This window comes from Mobula hypostoma, chromosome 2, assembly GCF_963921235.1.
Source record: "Mobula hypostoma chromosome 2, sMobHyp1.1, whole genome shotgun sequence".
Taxonomy (NCBI): domain Eukaryota; kingdom Metazoa; phylum Chordata; class Chondrichthyes; order Myliobatiformes; family Myliobatidae; genus Mobula; species Mobula hypostoma.
In genome coordinates, this window is record NC_086098.1 from 123,984,319 (window position 1) to 124,010,885 (window position 26,567).

Consider the following 26,567-nt stretch of genomic DNA (forward strand, 5'->3'; position numbering starts at 1 on the left):
ATGAAGGTAAGCTAGTCAATAAAATAAAAGAGGATACCAAAAGTTTTCTTCAGATGTATGAAGAGTAAAACAGAGAAGAGAGTGGGTACTGGACCACTGGAAAATGTCCTGGAGAGGTAGTAATGGGGGAGAAAAAGAAATGGTAGATGAACCTATTAAGTGTTTTGTATTAGTCATTAACGTGGAAGGCACTAGCAGTATGCCAGAAATTCAAGAGTGTCAGGGCAGAAGTGAATGTAGTTGCTATTACTAAGAACAAGGTGCTTGGGAAGCTGAAAGGTCAAAAGGTAAATAAGTTACCTGGACCAGATGAATTATGTCCCAGGGTTCTGAAAGAGGTAGCTGAAGAGATTGTGGAGGTATTAGTAATGATCTTTCAAGAATCACTAGATTCTAGAGTGGTTAGGACTGAAAAATTGCAAATGTCACTCTACTCTTTAAGAAGGGAGGAAGGCAGCAAAAAGGAAGTTACAGGCCAGTTAGCCAGACTTCAGTGCTTGGGAAGATATTGGAGTCCATTATTAAGGGTGAGATTTTGGAGTACTTCTTGGCACATGATAAAATAGGCCGAAGTCAGCATGGTTTCCTTAAGAGGAAATCTTGCTTGAAAAATCTGTTGAAATTCTTTGGAGAAGCAGGCAAGATAGATAAAGGCAAATCAGTGGATGCTATTTACTTGGATTTTCAGAAGGCTTTTGGCAAGGTGGCTGGTTAAGCCCTTAGAAGCTTAGAAAGGCCTAGACGGAGTAGATGTGGAAAGGATGTTTCCCATGGTGAAGGGGGAGTCTAGGACAAAAGGGCACAGCCTCAGGATAAAGGGGAATATATTTAAATCAGAGATGCAGAGAAATTTCTTTAGTCAGAGGGTGGTGAATTTGTGGAATTTGTTACCACAGGCAGCTGTGGAGGCCAGGTTGTTGGGTGTACTTAAGACAGAGATTGATATGTTCTTGATTGGATATGGCATCAAAGGTTATGGGGAGAAGGTCGGGGAATGGGGTTGAGGAGGGGGGGAAAGGATCAGCCATGATAGATTGGTGGAGCAGACTCAATGGGCCAAATGGCGTAATTCTGTTCCTATGTCTTATGGCCTTAATGGTAATACAGGAAAGATACTAGCATGGATAGAAGATTGGCTAACTGGATGGAGACAGTGGGAATAAAGGGAGCCTTCGCAGGCTTCTAAGCAAGTAGAGGTGCTGCTGTGCTTTCCTTGTAATTGCACTTATGTGCTGAGCCCAGGACAGATCCTCTGAAATAATCATACTAAGGAATTTAAAGTTGCTGAACCTCTGCACCTCTAATCGTCCGATGAGGACTGGTTCATAGACCTCTGGTTTCCTCCTCAGTAAGTCAATAATCAGCTCCTTTGTCTTGCTGACATTTAGTAAGAGGTGGTTGTAATGGCACCACTCGGTCAAATTTTCATTCTCCCTCCTCCATGCTGATACGTCATCACCACCTTTGATTCAGCCTACAACAGTGATGTTGAGATCAAACTTGAATGTGGCATTGGAGCTGAGCTTAGCCACACAGTCACAAGTGTAAAGTGATTAGTGCAGCGGACGAAGCACAGAGCCTTGTGGTGCACCTGTGCTGATGGAGATTGTGAAGGAGGTGCTGTTGCCAATCTGAACTGACTGGGGTCTGCAAGTGAGGAAATCGATGATCCAATTGCACAAGGGGTCTTGGAACTTATTGATTAGGTTTGATGGGTTGATGGTATTGAATGCCATGCTGAGTTGGATAGAGGGAATCCTGATGTATGCATCGTTTCTGTCCTGATGTTTCAAGGTTGAGTGAAGAGCCAGTGAGATGGCATCTGCTGTCGACTTGTAGCTTCGGTAGGCAAATTGGAGTAGATCCAAGTTGCTTCTCAGGCAAGAGTTGATATGTTTCATCACCAACCTCTCAAAACACTTCATTGCTGTGGATGTAAGTGCTACTGGACAATTGTTATTGAGGCAGGTTACCATGTTCTTCTTGGGTACTGCTGTAATTGAAGCCTGCTTGAAGCAGGTGGGTACCTCAGACTGCCGATCTCAGTATACACTGCAGCCAGTTGATCAGCACAGGTCTTTAGTACTTGGCCACGTACCTCATCTGGGCTGGATGCTTTTCATGAGTTCAGCCTCCTGAAGGCTGCTTTCAGGTTGGCCTCAGAGACTGAAATCACAGGATCATTGGTGGCTGTGAGTTTGTGATGGTTCCTCCATATTTTGATGGTCAAAGCAAGCACAGAAGGTGTTGAGCTCATCTGGAAATGAAGCTCTGTTGTCACCTGTGTTGCTTGATTTAACTTTATAAGAGGTAGTAGTATTTCTGTACTCCAATGGAAAAGAGTGCTGACTTGCTCAACTTTTCTCCATAATTCAGTCCCTCAAGTCCCAGCAACATCCTTGTAAATCCACACTACCCTCAGCTGCTTATTTGAGTCAACTCTTAAAGAACAAACACTTCACTTACCCATCAATTTCAAGGACTCTTTATCTCATGTTCTCTATATTTATTGCTGATTTTTTTTTGTATTTGCACAGTTTGTTTTTATTTGCACTTGGTTGTCCACCCTGTTGGTGCGGTCTTTTATTGATTTTGGTTATTGGATTTATTGAGAATGCCAGCAAAAAATCAACAGCTGGATTGTATATGATGACATCCTGTATATGTACTTTGATAATAAATTTACATTGATCTTTGAAAGCTAATCGAGAAGATAGCTGGAATTCCCTTTGTTTATTTGGGACACTATGCCACTTAATTAGAGCAAGAGGTTATTGCCAAACAGTTTCTAACTAGCGTTAACACATGCACTTGTATAACAGTTAGACACTACACTGTGAACAGAGTGAACAGTTTTTAAATAGTCAATTGTGCATTAAAAATTTAAAAAGCAGTGATTTTTGTCACTGATAGTTGTTGAGAAATAAGAAGTAAGACAATTCAGAACTGCAATTTCAAGCATTCAGGCTTGGAGGTGTCAAAAATGGGTGGGAGTGAAAATGAAATGATTTCAGTACTTCAAGTAAGGAACTACGAAGAATTTGAAGGTATTGACAATCATTTTGAATGTTAAAATGAAAATGAAGATATGGAGGATGCAATTATCAAAAACTGTATGAATACATTCCATTATCTACGCTAGGTATCAGTGCTGATTTTGTTTAGATAGATAGATAGATATACTTTATTAATCCCGAGGGAAATTTGGTTTCGTTACAGCCGCACCAACCAAGAATAGAGCGTAAATATAGCAATACAAAACCCCCCAACAATCTAACAACAAAATGCAAACTATGCCAGATGGAAAATAAGTCCAGGACCAGTCTATTGGCTCAGGGTGTCTGATTGCAGTCAATCAAAAGAACACAGCAGGGTAATTCCTCTGATAACTATAGGGAACTAATACACAGTTTTATAGTACAGTACTGTCGTAATATTGATAGTGTTCTGATTTGTTATGTATTTCATGTATTTCAGTTAAACAGTTTTCTCTGTAATACCTTTTGAACAATTTTCAAGAAACTTTGGCTAATTTAGAGCAGCTGCTTAATTGGGCCAAAATATACTCATCCCTATATGTCTCAATTAACCAGAATCCACAGTACTGGGAACTAATGCTCAGTTTTATAGTGCTGCAGTGATATTGGTAATGTTCTAATTTGTTCTGTATTTCATTTAAATATGTGATTTCTTACTCAGTTTGTATGTTTTTAAATGTTTTTAGCTACTTCCATGCAACTTTCAGCTAATTGGGGCAGCCATTTAATTGGGCCTGAATTTACTGGTCCCAATTAACCAGAATCTACTGTATTGCAAATATGGCCTCTCCAATGACATGTAGAACTGCAACATTAACATCCCCACTTCTATACTCAGTATCTTGACTGATGAAGGCCAGCGTGCCAAAAGCCTTCAGCTCCCTATCTCCTTGTGACGCCAGTTTCAGGGAACCATATCCTTGTACTCCTATGTCCCTCTACCAAAATCAGAATCAGGTTTATTATCACTGGCATGTGTCATGAAATTTGTTAACTTAGCAGCAGCAGTTTAATGCAATATGTAATATAGGAGAAGAAAAAATAAATCAATCAATTACAGTATATGTGTACTGAATAGATTAAAAATCATTTAAAAAAACAGAAATATATATTAAAAAAAGTGAGGAAGTGTTCTCGAGTTCAATGTCCTTTTAGGAATCGGATGGCAGAGGGGAAGAAGCTATTCCAGAATCGCTGAGTTTGTGTCTTCAGGCTTCTGTACCTCCTACCTGATGGTAACAGTGAGAGAAGAACATGCCCTGGTGCTGGGGGTCCTTAATGATGGACGTTGCTCCTTGAAGATGTCTTGGGTACTTTGTAGGCTAGTACCCAAGATGGAGCCGACTAAATTTACAACCCTCTGCAGCTTCTTGCGGTCCTGCGCAGTAGCCCCCCGCCCCCCATACCAGACAGTCATGCAGTCTGTTAGAATGCTCTCCATGGTACATCTATAGAAGTTTTTGAATGTATTTGTTGACATACCAAATCTCTTCAAACTCCTAATGTAGTAGAGTCGCTGTCTTGCCTTTTTTATAACTGCATCAATTTGTTGGGACCAGATTGGGTCCTCAGAGATCTTGACATCCAGGAACTTGAAACTGCTTACTCTCTCCACTTCTGATTCCTCTGAAGATTGGTATGTATTCCTTTGTCTTGCCCTTCCTGAAGTCCACAATTTGTCTTACTGACGTTGAGTGCAAGGTTGTTGCTGTGATACCTGTTACATACCCTGTAACTGGGTTGCCAAACCAGCAGAAATGGATCACTCAGTTGGAGTCTGGATTACTAGAACTAAGAAAGTTTTATTAAAGAAACAAGCAACACAGTACTCTAATCAAAAGGATAATAAATGCAACAGTTCAGCAATGATAAACACACATGTACACAGAATTAGGATAACAGGATCAATCAAGCTCTATCGTCGTCTAGGGGTAAATGACCAGTTTTAAAGTGACGCAAAGTTCAGTTCAATTGAATTCAGTTCAGTTCGCAGTAATCACTGCTGTGGGAGATGGACAATGGGGGGAAGGAGAGAGAGAGCAAAACGAATGAATATTCAAACGGCTTCCACACAGACCTTCGATATTCTTCACAGTCAGCTTTTGGGTGAGCCCTTTGTAATGTCTTCTGAGGTCACCGACCATGTCCCCTCCGTTTCCAGACACGATCGTTTCTCTGCGGTGAACCTGGCACCCAGGCAAGGGTGGACACACATACCAGGTTCCCGCCGATCGTGCCTTTCCACCCTGTGCGTCTATGGCTTGGTCCCGCGACCAGCCTTCCAAAACTTCCCACCGACTTGTGGGAGACGCACCGCTTCCAGGGTCTCGTTACCTCGGGGTGTCGTGTGTCTTGCCTTAGTGAACCTGTCCCTTTTTATCCCCCTGCTGGGGTATCGCCTGTCCATCACTTCAAACAGTTCAGGGTTCAAAGGGGGAGCCGATCTTGACAGCTTTCCTTCTGTTAAACTCTCCCGTCCCTTCATTAACATCTCCAAATGCTGCTCCATTGTTTTCCTTATCTCTCTTTCTCCTGAAGACAGGTGGCAGACCAACTGCTGATCCCACTGGTGCCAGCACAGGCCAGCTAACATCTTAATCTATGTGTATTCTCGTCACATACCACTCCACAAATTGGCATATCTATTCTCTAATCTCCAACACTCCCCAGTACCCCACCATTTACTGTAAAAGTCCTACCCTTATTTGTTTTCCATTTTACCATGGAGTATAAGAGTCATTCTGTTTTGTCCTTCTGCAGACATCCCACCCTGCAAAAACTCATTTCAGGGAGGTAGCACCATCAATTTGCGGGAGACTTCCGGGAGAGGTAGGATGTCTGCAATAGAGTAGCTCCTTAGCAGCCAGCCAGCTAGTTTAAATAACGTTAGCTATGCTAATGAACGAATGACACCTGTTAAACTCACCTCAACATGTCTTTTACATTTTAACCCACCGTGGGCAATAGAGAAGTCACTGTTGCAAACAGTGCAGCGAGCAACACTGTCATTATTTTTTACCCCTATTAGCCAGGGGTACACTTTAGGGTAGTCTGGGGTGACGTACGATTTATACTTTCTTTTTTTTTGGAACACTCTCCCATTGCGCGCGCGCTCTCTCTCTCTCTCTCTCTCTCTCTCTGTTGGTCAGTGTCTCACTCACGCGCTCTTGCTTGCTTGCTCGCGCGCGCTCTCGTGCTTTCTCTCACGCTCTCTCGTGGTCGCTCTCGCGCTTTCTCTTTTGCTTTCTCTCTCGCACTCTCTCTCTCGCTTGCTTTCAAAAATATTGATTTCCATGACATTGTATATTATTTGCGGGCATCAGGGAGCCACTATTAATATGCGGGAGACTCCCGGAACTTCCGGGAGAGGTGGGATGTCTGCCTTCTGTGAAGGTGTTAATGATTTGGAGGGAGGTTTCCAAATATGAACACATGCATGCATTATTTGCCTACTGCGGCTTGGTTGATGACAGCTGTAACCAATTTCTCATCACTCCTGTAGCTTTGTCCCTCTCCAGTAGGGAGCTCTTTGGTTTAGAAACATTAGAAAAAACTCTGTCAGCCTAAGGTGACCCTTGAACTACACAAGAATCTGTCTGCTTGTTTGCCAAAGGCTTGTGGCTGAAGAGGAGTGCAAGTTTCTGAACAAATTTGTCCCACTATAAAACTGGCTCCAACATTACATTCAGGGTTGATGCTCTAGGTCAAGTTCCATCAGAAATGTTCAATTCATGCTTGAGAAGAATGGTATGGCAGATTCCTGTTCATGATTCTGAAGACTAGCGTATGTAATTATTAAACCCAATTGTATGTTCTTGGTTTGTATTATACTTTATACTTTATTGTCGCCAAACAATTGGTATTAGAACGTACAATCATCACAGCAATGTTTGATTCTGCGCTTCCCACTTCCTGGATTACAAATATTAAATATTAAAAATAATAAAAATTAGTAACTATTAAAAATTTAAATTATAAATCATAAATAGAAAATAGAAAAATAGTAAGGTAGTGCAAAAAAACCGAGAGGCAGGTCCGGATATCTGGAGGGTACGGCCCTGATCCGGGTCAGGATCCGTTCAGCGGTCTTATCACAGTTGGAAAGAAGCTGTTCCCAAATCTGGCCATTGTGTTTAAAAGTCTGAGAGTTGATATGGCCAGTACTAAAACAGGGTTTCAGTACCGAGATAATGAGAAAACTAATGGTGAATTCTAGAACAAAATGTATAGTCTAGCTCTAATTCCAAAGCTATTTAAGAGTGAAAATCAGGATGAAAGTCCACCTCACACGAATGGTTATGAAAATCTGGAACTAACTTGCTCCAGGTGCCTGAGTAATGGGTCAATTGAACCTCTCCTAGAGTGGGAGTAGACTGTGCAGCTGATCTGTAGTCTGACTCCTCACATATGGGTTTTGTAATTCCACTTAATAACTAAACCTTGGAATTCCGTTAACTTTTTAAATGTGCATTGCATCCCTTCCAAGACCAAAATATTCTAGTTTTAAATGCAGTGCCCAAAACTACTCGTGGTTCTCCAGGTGTGGTTTAATCAAGATTTGTTCAGCTGTGCTAGATTTTGTAGCTCTCAAGTTACAATAATACATAGAAAATAGGTGCAGGAGTAGGCCATTCGGCCCTTCGAGCCTGCACCGCCATTTATTATGATCATGGCTGATCATCCAACTCAGAACCCTGCACCAGCCTTCCCTCCATACCCTCTGATCCCCCTAGCCACAAGGGCCATATCTAACTCCCTCTTAAATATAGCCAATGAACTGGCCTCAACTGTTTCCTGTGGCAGAGAATTCCACAGATTCACCACTCTCTGTGTGAAGAAGTTTTTCCTAATCTCAGTCCTAAAAGGCTTCGCCTTTATCCTCAAACCGTGACCCGTTGTTCTGGACTTCCCCAACATCGGGAACAATCTTCCTGCATCTAGCCTGTCCAATCCCTTTAGGATTCTATACGTTTCAATCAGATCCCCCCTCAATCTTCTAAATTCCAACGAGTACAAGCCTAGTTCATCCAGTCTTTCTTCATATGAAAGTCCTGCCATCCCAGGAATCAATCTGGTGAACCTTCTTTGTACTCCCTCTATGGCAAGGATGTCTTTCCTCAGGTTAGGGGACCAAAACTGCACACAATACTCCAGGTGTGGTCTCACCAAGGCCTTGTACAACTGAAGTAGTACCTCCCTGCTCCTGTATTCGAATCCTCTCACTATAAATGCCAGCATACCATTTGCCTTTTTCACTGCCTGCTGTACCTGCATGCCCACTTTCAATGACTGGTGTATAATGACACCCAGGTCTCGTTGCACCTCCCCTTTTCCTAATCGGCCACCATTCAGATAATAATCTGTTTTCCTATTTTTGCCACCAAAGTGGATAACTTCACATTTATTCACATTAAATTGCATCTGCCATGATTTTGCCCACTCACCCAACCTATCCAAGTCACCCTGCATCCTCTTCGCATCCTCCTCACAGCTAACACTGCCGCCCAGCTTCGTGTCATCCGCAAACTTGGAGATGCTGCATTTAATTCCCTCGTCCAAGTCATTAATATATATTGTAAACAACTGGGGTCCCAGCACTGAGTCTTGCGGTACCCCACTAGTCACTGCCTGCCATTCTGAAAAGGTCCCGTTTATTCCCACTCTTTGCTTCCTGTCTGCTAACCAATTCTCTATCCACATCAATACCTTACCCCCAATACCGTGTGCTTTAAGTTTGCACACTAATCTCCTGTGTGGGACCTTGTCAAAAGCCTTTTGAAAATCCAAATATACCACATCCACTGGTTCTCCCCTATTCACTCTACTAGTTACATCCTCAAAAAATTCTATGAGATTTGTCAGACATGATTTTCCTTTCACAAATCCATGCTGACTTTGTCCGATGATTTCACCACTTTCCAAATGTGCTGTTATCACATCTTTGATAACTGACTCCAGCAGTTTCCCCACCATCGATGTTAGGCTAACCAGTCTATAATTCCCCGGTTTCTCTCTCCCTCCTTTTTTAAAATGTGGGGTTACATTAGCCACCCTCCAATCCTCAGGAACTAGTCCAGAATCTAACGAGTTTTGAAAAATTATCACTAATGCATCCACTATTTCTTGGGCTACTTCCTTAAGCACTCTGGGATGCAGACCATCTGGCCCTGGGGATTTATCTGCCTTTAATCCCTTCAATTTACCTAACACCACTTCCCTACTAACATGTATTTCCCTCAGTTCCTCCATCTCACTGGACCCTCTGTCCCCTACTATTTCTGGAAGATTATTTATGTCCTCCTTAGTGAAGACAGAACCAAAGTAATTATTCAATTGGTCTGCCATGTCCTTGCTCCCCATAATCAATTCACTTGTTTCTGTCTGTAGGGGACCTACATTTGTCTTTACCAGTCTTTTCCTTTTTACATATCTATAAAAGCTTTTACAGTCAGTTTTTATGTTCCCTGCCAGTTTTCTCCATAATCTTTTTTCCCCTTCCTAATTAAGCCCTTTGTCCTCCTCTGCTGAACTCTGAATTTCTCCCAGTCCTCAGGTGAGCCACTTTTTCTGGCTAATTTGTATGCTTCTTCTTTGGAATTGATACTATCCCTAATTTCCCTTGTCAGCCACGGGTGCACTACCTTCCTTGATTTATTCTTTTGCCAAACTGGGATGAACAATTGTTGTAGTTCATCCGTGCAATCTTTAAATGCTTGCCATTGCATATCCACCGTCAATCCTTTAAGTGTCATTTGCCAGTCTATCTTAGCTAATTCACGTCTCATACCTTCAAAGTTACCCCTCTTTAAGTTCAGAATCTTTGTTTCTGAATTAACTATGTCACTCTCCATCTTAATGAAGAATTCCACCATATTATGGTCACTCTTACCCAAGGGGCCTCTCATGACAAGATTGCTAATTAACCCTTCCTCATTGCTCAAAACCCAGTCTAGAATAGCCTGCTCTCTAGTTGGTTCCTCGACATGTTGGTTCAAAAAACCATCCCGCATACATTCCAAGAAATCCTCTTCCTCAGCACCTTTACCAATTTGGTTCACCCAATCGACATGTAGATTGAAGTCACCCATTATAACTGCTGTTCCTTCATTGCACACATTTCTAATTTCCTGTTTAATACCATCCCCGACCTCACTACTACTGTTAGGTGGCCTGTACACAACTCCCACCAGCGTTTTCTGCCCCTTAGTGTTATGCAGCTCTACCCATATCGATTCCACATCTTCCCGGCTTATGTCCTTCCTTTCTATTGCGTTAATCTCCTCTTTAACCAGCAACGCCACCCCACCTCCTTTTCTTTCATGTCTATCCCTCCTGAATATTGAATATCCCTGAACGTTGAGCTCCCATCCTTGGTCACCCTGGAGCCATGTCTCTGTGATCCCAACTATATCATAATCATTAATAACAATCTGCACTTTCAATTCATCCACCTTGTTACGAATGCTCCTGGCATTGACACACAAAGCCTTCAGGCGCTCTTTTACAACTCTCTTAGCCCTTATACAATTATGTTGAAAAGTGGCCCTTTTTGATGCTTGCCCTGGATTTGTCGGCCTGCCACTTTCACTTTTCTCCTTACTACTTTTTGCTTCTACCCTCATTTTACACCCCTCTGTCTCTCTGCACTGGTTCCCATCCCCCTGTTGTGAACTAACCTCCTCTCGCCTAGCCTCTTTAATTTGATTCCCATCCCCCACCATTCTAGTTTAGTCATCTCAGTAGCCCTCGCTAATCTCCCTGCCAGGATATTGGTTCCCCTAGGATTCAAGTGTAACCCGTCCTTTTTGTACAGGTCACACCTGCGCCAAAAGAGGTCCCAATGATCCAAAAACTTGAATCCCTGCCTCCTGCTCCAATCCCTCAGCCACGCATTTATCCTCCACCTCATCGCATTCCTACTCTCACTGTCGCGTGGCACAGGCAGTAATCCCGAGATTACTACCTTTGTGGTCCTTTTTCTCAACTCCCTTCCTAGCTCCCTATATTCTCCTTTCAGGACCTCTTCCGTTTTCCTACCTATGTCATTGGTACCTATATGTACCACGACCTCTGGCTCCTCACCCTCCCACTTCAGGATATCTTGGACACGATCAGAGATATCCTGGACCCTGGCACCAGGGAGGCAAACTACCATCCGGGTCTCTGGACTGCGTCCACAGAATCGCCTGTCTGACCCCCTTACTGTCGAGTCCCCTATCACAACTGCCCTCCTCTTCCTTTCCCTACCCTTCTGAGCTACAGGGCCGGACTCTGTGCCGGAGGCACGGCCACTGTCGCTTCCCCCGGGTAAGCTGTCCCCCCCCAACAGTACTCAAACAGGAGTACCTATTGTTAAGGGGCACAGCCACCAGGGTACTCTCTATTACCTGACTCTTCCCCTTCCCCCTCCTAACCGTGACCCACTTGTCTGCCTCCCGTGGCCCCAGTGTGACCACCTGCCTGTAACTCCTCTCTATCAACTCCTCACTCTCCCTGACCAGACGAAGGTCATCGAGCTGCAGCTCCAGTTCCCTAACGCGGTCCCTGAGGTGCTGCATCTCGATGCACCTGGCGCAGATGTTGACGTCCGGGAGGCTTGGAGACTCCAGGGCCTCCCACATCCGACACCGAGAACAACAAACTGCCCTCACACTCATACTGCTTCTCTCCTCAAATAACAACAGAAAATGAATGCCAAACCTTCCTCGCCTCGCCCGTTTCCGCCTAAGCCCGGTGAGCCGAAGCCCTTAAGCCTTCACTTTGCTCCCGGCTCACTCTGCTGCCCGCTGTATGAGGCTCTGTTCCTTTTAAATCTGCCACGCTGCACTGCCCGACGTCACACGCCTGCGCAGTCCCGCCTCTCTGTACGCCGAACATAATATATGGTGTTAAGCTTTGAATTTTGTTTTATTCATGAGGATTTTAATCTCTGCATGTGAATAGCTACATCCTTTTTAGATCTTCACTTTCTATCATTTCTACCCTATTCCTTCATCCAAAATGAATGTGACCTCATACTTGAAGGTGATTGCAGATTACTGGTGAATCTTGATCAGTCAGAGAAGCAGACTGAGGAGTGGCAAATATATTTCAGTTCGGAAAGTCAAACCAGCAATGTACTATGAACTTGTACTATGAATGGTAGGGCACTAGTGGGTGTAATGGAACAGAGGGACCTAGGAGTTACAGTGCATGGTTTGTTGAAAGCAGCATTACAGGTAGACAATAGTGGAAAAAGTCTTTTACTACCACTGGCCTTCACCAGTCACAGGTTTGAATAGAGGATCTAGGACTTCGTGTTGGATTGTACAGTCGATGTTGAGTCCGCACTTGGAGTACTGTGAACAGTTTTGGTTACCCTGTTATAGGAAAGACATAGTTAAACTGGAAAGAATATAGAAAAGATTTCTGAGGATATTTCTGGAACTAGAAAGACTGATTTATAGGGAGAGAATGGCCAGGTTAGGTCTTCATTCCTTGGAATGGAGGAGAATGAGGGACAATCGTGCAGAAATGTTTAAAGGTTTGAGAGACTTACAAAAAGTGGATGTTAACGTACTTTTCCACAGGATAGGGCAGTCCAAAGCTAGGGCACATAGTTTTAAGGTAAGATGTAAAGATTTAAAAGGGACTTGAGGGGCAATTTTTTTTCAGGCACAGGGTGGTAAGTATATAGAATGAGCTGCCAGAGGAAGTGGTTGAGGCAATTACAATAGTATAGTGTAAGAAGTACTTCGATAAATATATGTAGGTGTGCAGCTAGAGGGATATAGGCCTAACACAGGAAATTGGGACTAACTGGATGGGCATTATGGTTAGCATGGACTGGTTGGGCCAAAGGGGCTGTATCTATGCTGTATTGCTCTATGACTATAACTTGAGGTGAAATCTCTCTGCCATTATTTTGACTGTTTAATTAATCGAGCAGCAACACTGATGCTGGCAATTGTTTTACTGCATCAGTCGATCAATCAATACATAATGTCATTGAGATATTTCTGTTCTAAATTATTTCCATGCAAAGATTATATTAAAACAAATGAGATCTGTTGCAATGCCTGTTTAAAAATTTGTTTTAAGAATTGGATATACAGCTGTACCGTATATTGCATTATCTGCAAATAATTATCACGTTCTTGATCAATGGCTAAGTAGGAAAAGGGACTGCGTGCCTGAATACTGTTTCCCTTTTCATGGTGAGTTAAGAGTTTACATTGACCGTGACAGCTTTTGAGGACGTTTTGGTACTAAGTGTTGTGCTGTGGAAGGTGTACCCATGTGTTCCTGTGCCTTGATTGTTGCTCTGCAGAATAGCCCAGTGTTCTGACTTACCTGTTACTTAGCTCCAGAATTATACTGGCATATTATGCGTGGTTAACACTCTGGGTAAAAACATACTTTGTCAAATTTAGCATGACTTGTGTTGTGGGAAGCACAAAGCACAAATGAGGAAAGTATTTGCCAAGCTGCTTGTTACTAAGATATGAGTGAATTTTGTTAGGCAGCAACGTATTGAGCAGAATGGTTTCAAACCTGTGGTTTTTGCTATAGTAAAACTTAATGCATTCTCAATTCACCTCTGAGATTTTTAACTTTGAGTGGGCCATTTGGCTGTACTTTATTTGGCTGTATTTTAGCTGTACTGATTCTCAGCTAACCCATTTTGTTTTATTTCTCTATCTTGCCTCAGAGAATACATGTTGCATTTTTCTTTCCAAGTATGCACTTTTTCAAAGCAGTATTGTTTCAGAAACTTCTGACACTTTATATTGTTTTTTGAAAACTATATCTCCAGCAGCCTTAAATATATATTTTTAGAATTTCCAGCTCTTTTCCACCAACAAAAATAAATTCTTATTTATAACAGATCTGTCTAAAACTATCTATCTTAAACAGGAAATACTAGGAACACTTGGCAGGTCAGCCAGCCTCTTCGACATTTCATATTGAAGACCCTTCAAGGTCAATGGAATGAGAAACAATGTTTTGGGTTGAAAACCCAAAGGGTCATTGTCAATAATATGTTAACTGTTTCCTTATCCTCAGACACTGCCTAATCTGCTGAGTATTTCCAACATTTTCTGTTTTTATTTCAGGTTTCAAGTATCACTTTTTCCCCCCCATTACTGTATTTATGGATGGGAACAGTTGAAGGACTAGTTTTCATGTTGTATAACTGACTTTCTGCTTTGTGCTGGAGCGCACAACAGCTCTTATATTGGCCTACTGAAGTGCCTACAATATGTGAGACCTGAAATCATCATGTAGTGGCATAGATACAGCATGGAAACAAGTTGTTTGGCCCATCATATCCACACTGACCAATGGCCACACATCTGTATTAATCTAAACTTCCAAGCTATGTCGTGGGGTAGGCACATCCTCCGTCAAGTAGAACAATTATGAATGATGTAGGCTGTGTGACACTCCTGTGTAGGCCATGCTGCAGTGCCAAGCATAGAGTTACCATTGGCAGCTTTGGATTTAGAGTACTATATGAACTATATCTCAGGGTTCTGAAAGAGGTAGCCGAAGTGATTGTGGAGGTATTCGTGATGATCCTTCAAGAATCACTAGATTCTGGAGTGGTTCTTACGACTATAAAACTGCGAATGTCACTCTACTCTTCAAGAAAGTAGGAAGGCAGCAGAAAGGAAATTACAGGCCAGTTAGCCTGACTTCAGTGGTTGGGAAGATGTTAGGTCCTGCTGAAGAGTCTTGGCCCAAAACGTCGACTGTGCTCTTTTCCATAGATGCTGCCCAGCCTGCTGAGTTCCTGCAGTATTTTGTGTGTGTTGCTCGGATTTCCAGCATCTGCAGATTTTCTCTTGTTTGTGATCTAAAAAGGATGTAGCTATCCTCATGCACAGATTAAAATACAGTCCTCGTGAATAAAACAAAACTCAGAAAGTTTAAAACCATGTATCGTTGTAATCAGAGAGCTAGAAAATCTAGCACAGCTGAACAAATCTTGATTAGACCACACCTGGAGAACCATGAGTAGTTTTGGGTACTGCATTTAAAACTAGAATATATTGGTCTTGGAGGGGATGCAATGTACATTTAAGGAGTTAATGGAATTCCAAGGAAGAATGACAAAACCTATGCCTGAGGAGTCAGACTACAGATCAGCTGCACAGTCTACTCCCACTCTGGGAAAGGTTCAATTGGCCCATTTCTCAGGCACCTGGAGCAAGTCAGTTCCAGATTTTCATAACCATTCATGTGAGGCGGACTTTCTTCCTGATTTTCACTCTTAAATAGCTTTGAAATTGGAGCTAGATTATACCTTTTGTTCTAGAATTCACCTTTAGATTTTTCATTATCTCGGTACTGAAATCCTAGTTTCGTAACTGTTTGGAATTAGAGCTTATACTCACCAGTGAGTATACTTTGATTCAAGATTGTTTAATATCATTTCCAGTACACAAGTGTAAAGGAGATTGTAGTATGCATAATAACCCGGAAACAACTGGCTTTTGATACCTTGGTTTTTAATTTCTTTCCTCATTTCTTGAAATGGTCTTTCTGGTTTTCATCCTCATTTCTGTTCCCATCATTGTCTTGTTATATCCTTAAATGTAGAACAGCACAGCACAGGACAAGCCCTTTGGCCCAGAATATTGTGCCAAACTAATTAAATCAATAACTCCTACTTAATCTATCCTTGTTCCCTGCACATTGACCATAACCCTCCCCTTCACTGCATATCCTTGTACTTCTCTAAGAGTCTCTTAAGTGCTTCAATGCTATCTTCTTCTACCATCACCCTTGGTAGTAAATTCTTGGCACCCACCACTCTCTGTGTTTAGCACAGTACAGTATGAGCCCACAATGTTGTGCTCACTTATATAAACCTACTGCAGGATCAATCCAACCCTTCCCTCCTGCACAGCTGTAACCCTCCATCTTTCTTATATCCATGTCCCAATCTAAAGATCTCTTAAATGTCCCAATTTGTACCAGCCTGTACCATCACCTGAGCAGTGCAGCCAGGCACCTACCACTTTGTAAATTCAAACCTGCCTCTGACTTCTCCCCTAAACTTAACTCCATTCACTGTAATTGGATGTCCTCTGGTATTGGCCATCTGTGCTCTGGGAAAAATGTGCTGGCCATCCACATAATCTTATGCATCTCTATCAGGTCACCTCTCATCCTCCTTCACCCCAAACAGAAAAGCCATAGCTTGCTCAACCTTCCCCTCATAAGATATATTTTTTTAATCTAGGCACCATTCTGATAAATTTCCTTTGCACCATCTATAGCTTTCACATCCTTCCTATAATGAGACAACCAGAATTGAACACAGTACTCCAAAGGTGATGGGACTAATTCAGACCAGCACACCATATGTTTGCTTTAACCACCCTATCAACTTGCACACCCCCAACCACTGAGCACATCCAACGGAGAGCTGTTGCAGGAAAGCAGCATCAAGGACCCCAGCATCCAGGCCATGCTCTCTTCTCGCTTCTGCTATCAGGAAGAAGGTACAGGAGCCTCAGGACCCACATTACCAGGTTCAGGAATAGCTATTACCCCTTAGCCATCAAGTTCTTGAACCAGGGGAGTTAACTTCACTCAACTTCACTCGCCCCATCACTGAACTGTTCCCATAACCTATGGACTCGAGGACTCTTCATTTCATGTTCTTGATACTTATTGTCTGTCTGTTTATGTTTATTTCTTTATTTTTTGTTTGTATTCTACACATTGGTTGTTTGTCCTGTTGGGTGTGGGGGTACGGTCTTTTGTGGATTCTATTGTGTTTCTTATATTTACTATGTGTGACGAAAAACCAAGTTATCAGAAGATTGATGCTAATGAGAGAGAGATAAGGGAGACAAATGGAGAAGCGTTCAAAATGTTAATGAGAGAGGAGAGAGATTAACGAAGAGTCACAATTCAGAATATTGACAGACTGGTTGCTTTGAACCTGAACTGTTTGAAGTTTGATGGACAGGCGATACCCTAGCAGGGGGATAAAAAGAACAGATTCGCTAAGGCACGAGACACCACGAGACCACGAGACCCTGGAAGAGCGGTGCGCCCCCACAAGTTGGTGGGAGTTTGGAGGTCGGGTTCGAGGGAACCGACCATAGACTGACGGGGTGAAAAGGTACGATCGGCGGGAACCTGGTGTGTGTGTCCGCCCTTGCCTGGGTGCCGGGTTCATCGCGGAAGAATGGTCGTATCCGGAACGGAGGGGTCACAGTCGGTGACCACCGTGGGATAGAAGACATAAAAGGATCCGCCCGAAAGCCAACTGCAAAGAACATCAAAGGTCTGCTTGAATCAAAATTTGCATTCCTCTCTCTCTCTCTCTCTCTCTCTCTCTCTCTCTCTCTCTCTCTCTCTCTCCAACGGCACAACAGCGATTACTGCGAACTGTACTAAGCTGAACTGAACTCTGCGTCACTTGAGACTGATCATTTTACCCCTAGACTGCGATAGAGCTTGGTTGATTCCTATTACCCTAGTTCTGTGTACATGTATGTTTTATCATTGCTAACCTGTTGCATTTATATCCTTACGATTAGAGTACTGTGTTACTTATTTCTTTAATAAAACTTTATTAGTTTCTGTTAAACCAGAATCCAACACGTGGTCCATTTCTGCTGGTTTGGCAACCCAGTTACGGGGTACGTAACATAAGAATGCCCACAAGAAAATAAACCTCAGGGTAGTATATAGTGATATATAATGTATGTACTTTGATAATAAATTTACTTCGAACTTTGAACCCACCTTTCCACTTCCTAGGACAGATCCTCCAATATGTTAGCACCAAGGAATTTGAAGCTACTGACCTTTCTACCTCTAATAAGGACTGGGTCATGGACCTCCAGCTTCTTCCTCCTGAGTCGATAATCAGCTCTTTGTTTTTGATGTTGAATGGAATGTGGCACCACTCCAGATTTTTCACTGCCTTCCTGTATGCCAATTTGTTACCATCTTTGGTTCAGCCAACAGTGGTGTCATCAGCAAACTTAAGTACAGCATTGGAGCTGTACTTAGTCACGTTTCTCCAAATGCTCATAAATCCTGTTCCTAAGAATCCTCTCTGTTAGTTTCCACTGATGTAAGACTCACTGCTCTAATATTCCCAGGATTTTGCCTATTACAGTACCTTTATTAAACAATGGAACATTTGCCATCCTCCAATCCTCTGTGCTACCCCTGTAGCCAGGGAGGATGCAAAGATTTGTCATCAAAGCCCCAGCAATCTCTTCCCTTCTTCTTGACTAAATATTCCACTTTTCAAAAAAACTTGCCATGCACATCTCCTCTGTACTTCCCCTTTTCACCTTAAATTCATGCCCTCTACTACTACACACATCAAATCCGAGTAAAAGATGCTGGCTGTCTATCTATGCTTCACATCATTTTATGATCTTCTTTCAAGTCTTCCTTCAGTTTTTGACTATAAGGCATAGAACATAGAAATTTACAGCACATTACAAGCCCTTCGGCTCACAGTGTTGTGCCGACCATATAACCTACTCTAGAGATTGCCTAGAATTTCCCTAGCACATAGCCCTCTATTTTTCTAAGCTCCATATACCAATCTAAGAGGCTCTTAAAAGACCCGATTGTATCTGCTCCCACCACCGCCAACAGCAGTGCATTCCACACACCCACCATTCTCTGTGTGGAAAAACCTACCCCTAACATCCTCTTAGTACCTACTTCCAAGCACCTTAGAACTATGTTCCCTCGTGTTAGTCATTTCAGCCCTGGGGAAAAGCCTCTGACTATCCACATGATCAATGCCCCTCATCATTTTGTACCCCTCGATCAGGTCACCTCTCATCCTCCATCACTCCAAGGAGAAAAGGCCAAGTGCACTCAACCTATTCTCATAAGGTACGCTCTCCAATCCAGGCAACATCCTTGTAAATCTCCTTTGCCCTCTCTCTATAGTATCCACATCCTTCCTGTGATGAGGTGATCAGAACTGAACACAGTATTCCAAGTGGGGTCTGACCAAAGTCTTGTATAGCTGTAACATTACCTCATAGCTCTTGAACTCAATCCCACGGTTGATGAAGGCCAACACACCATACGGCTTTTTAACAACACTGTCAACCTGCGCAGCAGCTTTGAGTGTCCTATCGACATGGACCCCAAGATCTCTCAGATCTTCCACACTGCCTAGAGTCTTACCATTTATATTATATTCTGGAGCAGAGTTAGGCCATTTGGCCCAATGAGTCTACTCCACCATTTGATGATGGCTGATTCATTTTCCCACTTAACCTCATTTTCTGCCTTCTCCCCATAATCTTTGATGTCCTCACTAATCAATAACCTATCAACCTGCACTCTAAATATACCCACTGACCTGGCCTCCACAGCATATCTGTCAAAGAATTCCACAGATTAACCACCATCTGGCCAAAGAAATTCCTCCATCTGTGATCTAAAGGGGCATCCTTTTATTCTAAGGCTATGCCCTCTGGTTTTAGACTGTCCCATTATGGAAACACCCTCCACGTCCACTCTTGGGCATTTCAATATTTGGTCAGTTTCAATAAGATCCCCCCCTTTATTCTTCTAAACTTCAGTGAGTATAGGCCCACAGCCATCAAAATGCCCTCATATGTTAGCCCTTTCATTCCTGGGGTCATTCTGGTAAACCTCCTATGCTTTCATAGTTATGGGGCCCAAAATTTGCTCACAATACTCCAAATGCAGTCTGACCAATGCCTCAGTATTACATCCTTGCTTTTATATTCTAGTCCTTTTGAAATGAATGCTAACATTGCATTTGCTTCCCTTATGACCTATTCAACCTATAAAGTAAGCTTAAGAGAATCCTACACTAGGATTCCCAAGGCCCTTTGCACTTAAGATTTCTGAATTCGCTCCCGTTTAGAAAACAATCTATGCCTTTATTCCTTCTATCAAAGTGCACAACCATATTTTTCCCTACACTGTATTCCATTTGCCACTTCTTTGTCCATTCTGTTAATCTGTCCACCTATCTTTGTATCTTTCCTGTCATTCCATGGGCCCTCTTGGTGTTATATACTATCTTATTTAGCAGCCATATATGTGGCTCCTTGTCGAAGGCCTTCTGAAAATCTGAATAAACAACATCCATTGACTCTCCCTATCTATCCTACTACTCTAGAGAAAACAGCCTCAGCTTGTTCACCCTCTCCTCATAACTCATGCCTCCTGATCCAGACAACATCCTGTTAAGCCTCCTCTTCATCCTCTCCAAAGACTACACATCAATTTTATAATAAAGAAGCTTGAAAGCCCAGACAACCAGACTCAAGAACAGCTTCTTTTCTACTGCTCTCAGACTTCTGACCCAATCACTTTGTTTATATTCCCTTCCTAGTGAGGTACCACATTTTTGGACTCTTAATTCTATCTCTCTGTTATTGACACTTCAGCATTTCTTTTTGCACTACTTCAGACTGCACTACTCTATCTTGCACTATTCTGTTTTTTCCTTGCACTTGTATTTATTATTACCATGCGTGCAGTTTACTCAGTGGGCTTCACTTCAGCAAGAAATTTCATTGTGGCCTGGTGTGTGTCAATAAACTAACTAATCTGATCCAAAATTCTCCAAGCTTTGGAAAGGTCCCAAAAGATTAGAGAATCATAAACTGTAGTACCCTTATTCAAGAAAGGAGGGAGGCAGACAATTTAATTTGAGAATATGTCAGTGGGAAAATGCTAGAAAATATTAAGGAGAATATTACTTGATTTTCTAAATGATGATAAAATATTAAATATTGATTTTATGAAAGGAATGTATTAGTGTTCTTTTGAGGATGTAATGAGCAAAATGGATTAAGGGGAACGGGTAGATGTTGTGGTTGGATTTCCAGAATGGTGGCAAATAAAAGATTACAACTCAGGGAAACACTTATTGAACGGTGCAACATATTAATGTGGATGGAGGATTGGTTAAGAAAACAGTCAGAAATGAGAGGTTATTTTCATGTTGGCAAGTTGTAACAAAAACAACAACAAAGGAACCATTGCTAGAGACTTGAATATAAATCAATATTGATGAAGAGACCATACCTGCGGCCAGATTCATTGATGATACAAAGATGGATGGGAAGGCAAGTTGGGCTGTGCAAAGACTATGGATAGGCTTAGTCAATGGACAACAATTGACAGGTGGACTAAAAGAATCAGAATTGGAATCAGATTTGTTGTCAGTAACGTGAATTTTTTTTTTGCTTTCTGGCAGCAGGACAGTGCAAAGGCATACAATTATTATAAATCACAAAAATAAATAGAGGGCAAAAGGAAAGAATAACAAGGTAGTGTTCAATGACTGTTCAGCTATCTGATGGCAGAGGGGAAGAAGCTGTTTCTGATCTTCAATCTCCTGCATCTCTTCCCCCATGGTAGTAATGACAAGAGGTCATGTCTCAGATGGTGACAGTCTTTTTTGATGAATGCTGCTACCTTGAGTCACTGCCTCTTGAACTTGTCCTTGATGCTGGGCCTGAGCCTACAACCCTCTACAGCCTCTTGCTATCCTGAGCATTGGAGGTACTATACCAGGCTTTGATGCAATCAGTTAGGATGCTGTCCACCATACGTACATCTGTAGAAATTTCAAGAGTCTTTGGTGACATACTGAATCTCCTCAAACTCTAAATGAAATGGAGCTACTGGTATGCATTTTTCGTGATTGTATCAGTGTGTTGGGCTCAAGATGGATCCTCTGGGATGTTGATGCCCAGGAACCTGAGATGGTTAACCCTTTCTATCACTGACCCTTCAATGAGGACTGCTGCATTTTCTCCTGTCTTCCCCTTCCTGAAGTCCACAGTTAATTCCTTGGTCTTGCAGACACTGAGTTTCAACACCACTTAACGAACAGATCCATCTCATTCCTGTATGCCTTGTTATTGCCGTCTGAGATTCTACCAACAGTAGTTGTATCGTCAATATCTTTATAGATGGTGTTTGTGCTATACTAAGCCACATATTCATGGGTATAGAAAGAGTAAAGCAGGGGGCTACTTTGTTTGAGGTGCACCTATGTTGATCGTCACTGAGGAAGAAACCTTGTCTCTGATCTCACTGACTGTGGTCTCCTGATGAGGAAGTAAGGATCCTGTTGCAGAGGGACCTAGAGTTTGAAACTTGCCGAATACTACTGAGGGGTTAACATTGCTGAACTACGAGCTTTAACTGATATAGCAGCCTGACGTATGTTTTGCAATTGTCTAGGTACTCTGTAACAGAGTGGAGAGCAAGTGAGGTTGCACCTATTGTAGACCCATTGTGGTAAATAATGGTAATATTGAAGATTGCTAGGTATGTAATTATTCATTTTGCAAGATTGAAACAGAATATTGTCCAAATGATATAAACAGAAACTATGCTACAGAGGTACCTGAGGTGTCCTGTTTACGACACCATCCAGCTGGTACTTAGAAAGCCTTTATTGCAAAGAGGGTAAAAGTGGACAAGTCTTGCCATGAATATACAGGGCAATGGGAAAACCACGCCATGAACACTGTGTACAGTTTTGTTCATATTTAAGGAGTGACATACTTGTATTAGAGGTGGTTCTGAGACTTCATCAGCTTGATTTCTAAGATAAAGGGGTAACATGAGAAAAGGTGAGCGGGTTGCTTTAGCCTGGATTTTAGACAAATGAGAGGGAATCCATTGAAACACGAGTGGCTTGACAAGGTAGATGCTAAGAGCACGTTTACTCTCGAAGGCAATTTAGAATTAGAGAGTGTAGTTTCAGAATAAATGGATGCGCTTTTGTGGCAGAGGTGAAGAGAAATCTCTCCCAATGGTCATCAGTTTTTGGAATCCTTTACACCGAGTGCTTATAGTTTGATCATTGAAAGTATACGTAGTTGATATACCTTCTTGTTCTGTCGGGAGGTCAAGGCTTTCAGGGAATGGAGAGAAACATAGAGTTGCGACTAAGTGTAGATCAGCCATGATCTTATTGGATGATGGAGGAGGCTGGAGGGGCAATGTGGCTGACTCCTCTCTTACTACTACTTGTGTTTCTCATGTTCAAAATACATGCTTGTGTTTTGGGCAGGCAGGAGGGTTCAGGAGCAACAAGCCATCTGCTGGAGGAACTCGGCAGGTTGAGTAGCATCTATGGGGGTGGAAAGGAATTGTCGATGGTTGAAACCCTGCACTGGGACTGAGAGTGGAGAGGGGAGAAGCGGTGACAGTGAATGAGGTTCCTACAATGTGTGGCTTTTTAGTAATTGCCCATTCTGACTCTGCCGTTGTGTTCTTAAGCACAGGCATGGTCACTTACTGAATACATACTATCCACACTCAACCAATATAACATTCACTTATGTTCCTATAGATGCTTAGAAATGCCACATTCAATTAGAAATTGTTCTAAATTTAACTATTTTGTTTAGTCTAAAAGTTGCTCATATTTTTAAGAAAAAGTCTGAGCAATTGTTTCAAAAATTGCTGGTACAAATGGTAACATTTTCCAGATGTACAGCATGTCAATCAAAAGTTGTAAAAAAAAAATTAAAGATGGGTTAACATTTGATTCACCTGAACTGATTGTGGCTTTTTGGGGTATAGCTGCAGCTATTTTTTTTTTAAATTTATGACCAGAAGAACTCTTTGCTGGTCATCATCATAGGCCATCTTGGGTACAGGATGACTTACTGCCACGTCATTTCTGGGAAGGCTGATTAGTCCTAAATGAGGCCTCCAGATTTGGCTATAATTGTTGTTTTGGATATGACACATTTCTTCCATTGTTTGCACATCTTTTTAGGATACCTCAATGCTCAGTGCCTTGCCAGCTGTTCCTACTCATTTCTGCTGACACATTTACACTGTTGCTATGGGAAGAATCCCTGTCTCCATGAGTTTTAACTCTTGGACCATGAGTGCGTGCTACCTGAACCATGTTGTAAAGATAGTAGAACTGAAACGGCTAAGTTCAAGGGATCTATTTGGACAGTGTTGCTGTTGTGTACTTCTATGCCTGGGCTTCGTTGTGAATTTTGAAGTACAGTATATAAACAAGGGAATAAGAACCTTTGAGTTTTACCAGGATGCTGCGATGATTGGAGAGCACGTCTTTTGCGGATAGGTTGAGTGGGCTAAGGCTTTTCTATGTGAAGTAAAGGAGGATGAGTGGCAACTTGATAGAGGTGTACAAGATGATAAGAGGCATAGATCAAGTGGATATCTGGGAACTTTTCCCAGTGCAGAAATGGTAAATACAAGTGGGGGGGTGGGGGTTGCATAATTTTAAGGTGATTGGAGGGAAGGTATAGTGTGGATGTCAGAGGTAAGTTTTGCACAGATAAAGCAGATGTGTGGAACACCCTGCTAGTGGTGGTGGTAGAGGCAGATAGATTAAGTACATTTAAGAAACTCTTAGATAGGCACATGGATGATAGAAAAATAGGAAGCTATATAGGGTGAAAGGGTTAGATTGATCGTAGAGTAGGTTAAAAGATCAGAATCAGGTTTATTATCACCAACGTATGTTGTGAAACTCGTTATGCAGCAGCAGTGCAATACATAAATATACTATAAATTATAATAAAGAAGCAACCTGCAGTTTACAGTAGTTGTTCAGAGAGAAGGCAGTGGAAACTTTCAGTGCGTTGCTCGGAATACAGTCAAAGGAGAGGAGGCTCAAATGCCAGTGGCATCTTTCAATATCAAATGCGAGTAGCAGTACCTTCTGGGTAGACAAGTTCCAAATCGTAATAGGTTCCAAGTTTACATGCAGTGATGCTAAGAACATGTGAGAATTTTATGGGTTTTTTAAGGATTAACATACGAGGAGAGTTTGGCCCTGGGCTTGTATTTGCTGGAGTTTAGAAGAATAAAACCTATTATTCTTCCTAGACAGTGGCTGTTGAGATGATGTTTCTTTTAGTGGGGGAATCCAGGATCAGAAGGCACAGTCTCAGATGGAGGCCAAGCCATTGGGTAAAGTTAAAATAGAGATTGATAGGTTTGTGACTGGTAAGGGCGTCGAAAGTTACGGGGAGAAGGCAAGAGAATGGGATAATAAATCAGCAATGATAGGATGGCACAGCAGACTCAATGGGCTGAATAGCCTAATTCTGCTCCCATGTCTTCTGGTCTTTTTTTTAAAATAAATAATTAGTACATAAAGAGAGCAGAAATAGTGAGGCAGTGTTCAGTGTCCATTCAGAAATCTGATGATAGAGGGGAAGAAGCTGTTTCTGAAACATTGATTGTGAGTCTTCAGGTTCCTGTACCTCCTCTCTGGTAGTAATGAGAAGAAGGCATGTCTTGGTTGGTGGGGTCCTTAGTGATGGATGCCACCTTTTTGAAGTATAGTTTTTTGAAGATGCCCTCGGTGGTGGGAAGGCTAGTATCTGTGATGGAGCTTACTGAACCTGCAACTTTTTGCAGCTCTATCTGATCCTGTGCAGGGCTCCTCTATCCTAGATGGTGATGTAACGAATTAGAATGCTCTTCACGGTACATCGGTTGAAATTTGCTCGAGTCATTGGTGTGCCCTCTTCATATTTGCAACAATATGTTGGACCCTTGAACTTGAAGCTGCTTACCCTTTCCACTGCTGATCCCTCAATGAGGACTGATGTGTGTTCCCTCGACCTCTCCTTCCTGAAGTCCACAATCAATTTCTTGGTCTTACTGACGTTGAGTGCAAGATGGTTGTTGCAACAAAACTCAACCAGCTTATCTATTTCTATCCTGTATTACTCCTCATCACTGTGAAATTCTGCCAACAGCCGTAGTGTCATCAGCAAATTTATAGGTGGCACTTGCATTGTGCCTAGCCATCCAGTCGTGGTTGTGGAGAGAGTATAGCAGTGTGGGCTGAAGGGCCTGTACTGTGCTGTAGTATTCAATGTTCTAACCTTTAGTATGTTAGTTGTAGTGTTGGGGCTGTACATTAAGATGTGGTATTAGATCTCCGGTCTACTCGACTAATATGTTAGCTGAGTCTGAGAAGTGTCTCCACATTTTGATGAATACCTTACACCCTTGTCAGGTACTTGCATGGGGAAGGCTAAACATGCTAAGATGGTTTCAGTACTGATTCTGACATCTTTTGGCTCCAACAGAGGGAAGCTTGTCCAACACATGGAATGAGAAGTTCATTGCATTACCCAAGACTCCTCCATGGAAAGGAAGGAACTCCTGCTCTTTTGTTGAGACTGTAAGTCATTTTGTTTTATTTTCCATTATTGCAATTTTTAATGTACGGTGGTTCTCTCCATTCTGTCAGTCATCACTCGAAAGGCATTTGACAATACTGAACCGGTTAAATCACAGTTGATTAAAACTTTGATTAGGCCACACTTGGAGTTTTGTGTGTGGTTCAGGTCACCCCATTACAGAGAGGATGTGGAGGATTTGGAGAGGTTGCAAGAGGTTCTCCAGGATGTTGCTTGGATGAGAGAGTATTAGCTACAAGAAGAGGTTGGACAAACTTGGATTGTTTTTTTTCTGGAATGTCATAGGCTGAGGGGAGACCTATTAAAATTTTATAAATTATAAGAGGCAGAGATA

The 26,567-nt window shown here is 42.2% G+C and overlaps 1 protein-coding gene across 1 annotated transcript in view; it reads left to right on the forward strand.

Annotated features, from left to right (window-relative positions):
- Positions 1 to 26,567, forward strand: part of lin9 (lin-9 DREAM MuvB core complex component) — a 201,842-nt gene that overhangs the window by 101,115 nt on the left and 74,160 nt on the right. The window contains exon 3 of the mRNA XM_063072535.1: positions 26,120 to 26,214. Within this exon, the coding sequence (XP_062928605.1) occupies positions 26,120 to 26,214 (95 nt within the window). The remainder of the gene's footprint in view (positions 1 to 26,119; positions 26,215 to 26,567) is intronic.